We start from the raw sequence: 3009 nt of genomic DNA, 5'->3' as shown, positions 1-3009 counted from the left end.
TTGGTTTGTTATGAAGATTATTTTATAAACCAGTGTGATTTCATAAATGAAAATTGCCCATAGAAAACATATAAAGATAAGTTGATAATCAGTTTCTGTTTACTTGGAAAGCACTTCTAAGAGACAGAGTGGTTGCGAAATTCTTTATTTGTTTTATATTGCCAACATTCATAAAGGGTTAGGATTTTTTAATACTTACGGAGTTTGAAAAGCTTACAGAGTGTTGCAAACATACAATACACATTCACCGTTTAAAAGTCCACACCCTGATTGATTGGAATATAGTTGGTACATGGAGCTATGGTTGACAATGTAAAACAAGATATAGTATGAACCTAAAAGGCAAAAAAAAAAAAAAAAAAAAAAAGTTTTGGTTATAAATAAACTCTAAAACAGCTCATTCATTAGTTATCATCAAAGCTATAAATTGAAGACTCTACAACTTCCTAATCATCTCTCCCTCGTGTCTGTAAGCAATATGGCAATCCAAAAGCACATTGCACTTCTTGTACAATTTTTGCTTGTTGCTCTTGTCTTTGACATCGCCAATGGCTATCGGCTAAAGTTAGGGTTCTACCAAAAGACGTGTCCCAGAGCGGAGGCTATTGTAAAGAGGACAACAGCAAACTACATTTATCGTGCTCCTTCTCTTGCTGCTGCTTTGCTCCGAATGCAATTCCATGATTGCTTTGTGAGGGTATGTGCAATAACAGCGAGCATTGCTTATTTATTTTGATTAATATTATTAATTGTAATTTAAGATAGAAAATGATATATTCTACAGGGATGTGATGGTTCAGTGTTGATAAACTCTACCAGAAAAAACCAAGCCGAGAAAGACGGAATTCCAAATCTTTCACTCAGAGGATTTCAAGTTATTGACGCTGCAAAAACTGCTGTAGAAGCCGCATGTCCTGGTGTTGTCTCTTGTGCAGACATCCTATCTTTGGTAGCACGAGATGCAATCCACCAGGTATTTAATTGTCACAATAAAGATTTCTTTTTCTATCTGAGGTTGACTCCTAGATCTTCACTAGGGCACATTATTATGGTGGCGTGATTATGTCTTTTACGTTCTTCTAAAAAAACATACGTATTGTTTTTTCTTTTTAATTCAGATTAAGGGCCCATATTGGCGAGTGCCATTAGGGAGAAGAGATGGAAGAGTATCAATAGCATCCGAGAGTTTTACACTTCCTGCTCCTTTTGCCAACATTACTCAACTCAAAGCACAATTTGTCTCCAAGGGTCTCAACGTTAAAGACCTGGCCGTTCTTTCAGGTATTTGATCAGTACATCTATCTCCAATAAGTAGTGCATACAAAACGGATTTAATTTCCTTTCAAATGATTCTCAATACCATGCATTTTCTTTTCATTTTACTCTTTTTGTAATACGTAAGAGAAAAAGACATATTGCCTGGTATAAATCAATTTTTTAACGGAGCAGTATATATGAAAAATGCATCTTTTTCTATGGTAGGAAAAAAACAAGGATTTTGGCTTTAGAAATTAAGAGTTTTAACTTTTTTCTGGACTTATACCCCAATATAAAGACTAACCAATATAACTTTTGAAATTGTATTTGTTTAAAGGAGGACACACCATCGGGATTTCACACTGCTCTACCATTGCGACCAGGTTGTACAATTTTACAGGCAAAGGTGACACCGATCCATCCCTAGACCCGAGGTATGTACCTGAACTGAAAAGAATATGCTTTCCAACCGACACAACCACACTCCTTGCAATGGATCCAGGGAGTTCAAAAACATTCGATGAGGATTACTACAGTGTTGTCTTGAAAAGGAGAGGCTTGTTTCAGTCCGATGCTGCACTTCTAAATGATAAAACTACAAGTGCTTATGTCAAGCTTCAAGCTAAGTCTCATGGGTACACATTCTTTAAAGATTTTCAAGCATCAATGGTGAAAATGGGACAAATTGGAGTTCTAACCGGCAAGGCCGGTGAGATCAGAAGACATTGCGCTCTAATAAACTAAATGAGTTGAAGTAATTAATTTCCCTTAAAACTTACTAAATTGAAGAGTGATTTGATTTTAATAAGAGATATCTAGGTAAGTCATCCTTGTTACTTCCACAAGATGCCCTATTTCGTTCCAATTTATTGTTGCTTGAATGTTGGTGCTATGTAAAATTCAATTATCTTAAACATATAACGTATTCTTTCTATAAAGGGTGATGTTAATGTTATTATGGAGTACATAATTTATTGTACAAACACTACCATGAAAAAAAAAACAATCGTTTAAGTTTAAGTTCATGTCGTAGCAGAAAGCTATAGTTAAAAGACATTTATCTTTTGTAGAAAGCATCATCATAAACAATGAATGGCAACCCTAACAGAAAACTAGGTTAGCTGCTACAAAACATACCTACAGAACCAGCAGAAAATTCATACAGAATAGCGAAATATTGACTATAAAAAGTGTTTGCCCTAATTTAGTGATAGATTTCCTATAGGATAGCTATAAATTATAATCGTGTAGGTATGTAATTTGCTACCACTACTGGAAAACATGGTGCTTTCTTACGGAAAATAGCTATGTAAATTTTCCATAGCTAATTAGCTATGGAGTCGCTACGGATCAGCTACAAAATGTGATGCCCTAGTTTAGTAACAGAATAGCTACGCAGTAGCTCTATTCCGTAGCTAATTAGCTACGTAATAGCTATGGAATAGCTACAGATGCGAATATGTAGCTATTCCGTAGCTAATTAGCTACGTAATAGCTACTGAATAGCTACCGATGCGAATCCGTAGCTATTCCGTAGCTAATTAGCTACAAAATGGCTACGGAATACCTACGGATTAGCTACGGTGTATGCTTTCCGTTAGAATTTCGTAGCTAATCCGTAGCTAAGTAGCTATGGATTAGCTACGAATTTTTCTTATTTTCAATTTTTCGGGCACCAAACGTTGTTTTTTTTCGCTTCGTTTTTTTCACAACTCTACTATACATAATTATCTATATATCTTCACCAACTTG

The 3009-nt window shown here is 35.3% G+C and overlaps 1 protein-coding gene across 1 annotated transcript; it reads left to right on the top strand.

Moving 5' to 3' along the window:
* The first annotated feature begins 435 nt into the window (after nt 1-435).
* Nucleotides 436-2195, top strand: LOC145011036 (peroxidase 27-like). The gene is made up of 4 exons (XM_078969657.1): nt 436-697; nt 785-973; nt 1119-1281; nt 1595-2195. The coding sequence occupies exons 1-4, from the start codon at nt 479-481 to the stop codon at nt 1999-2001; spliced, it is 978 nt and encodes a 325-aa protein (XP_078825783.1). The 5' UTR covers nt 436-478; the 3' UTR covers nt 2002-2195.
* The last annotated feature ends 814 nt before the right edge of the window (nt 2196-3009 follow it).

This window comes from Lactuca saligna, chromosome 8 (assembly GCF_052625555.1).
Source record: "Lactuca saligna cultivar CGN05327 chromosome 8, ASM5262555v1, whole genome shotgun sequence".
Classification (NCBI taxonomy): Eukaryota; Viridiplantae; Streptophyta; class Magnoliopsida; order Asterales; family Asteraceae; genus Lactuca; species Lactuca saligna.
Note: the sequence above shows the minus strand (reverse complement) of the source record. Positions and strands in the feature narration are given on the sequence as shown.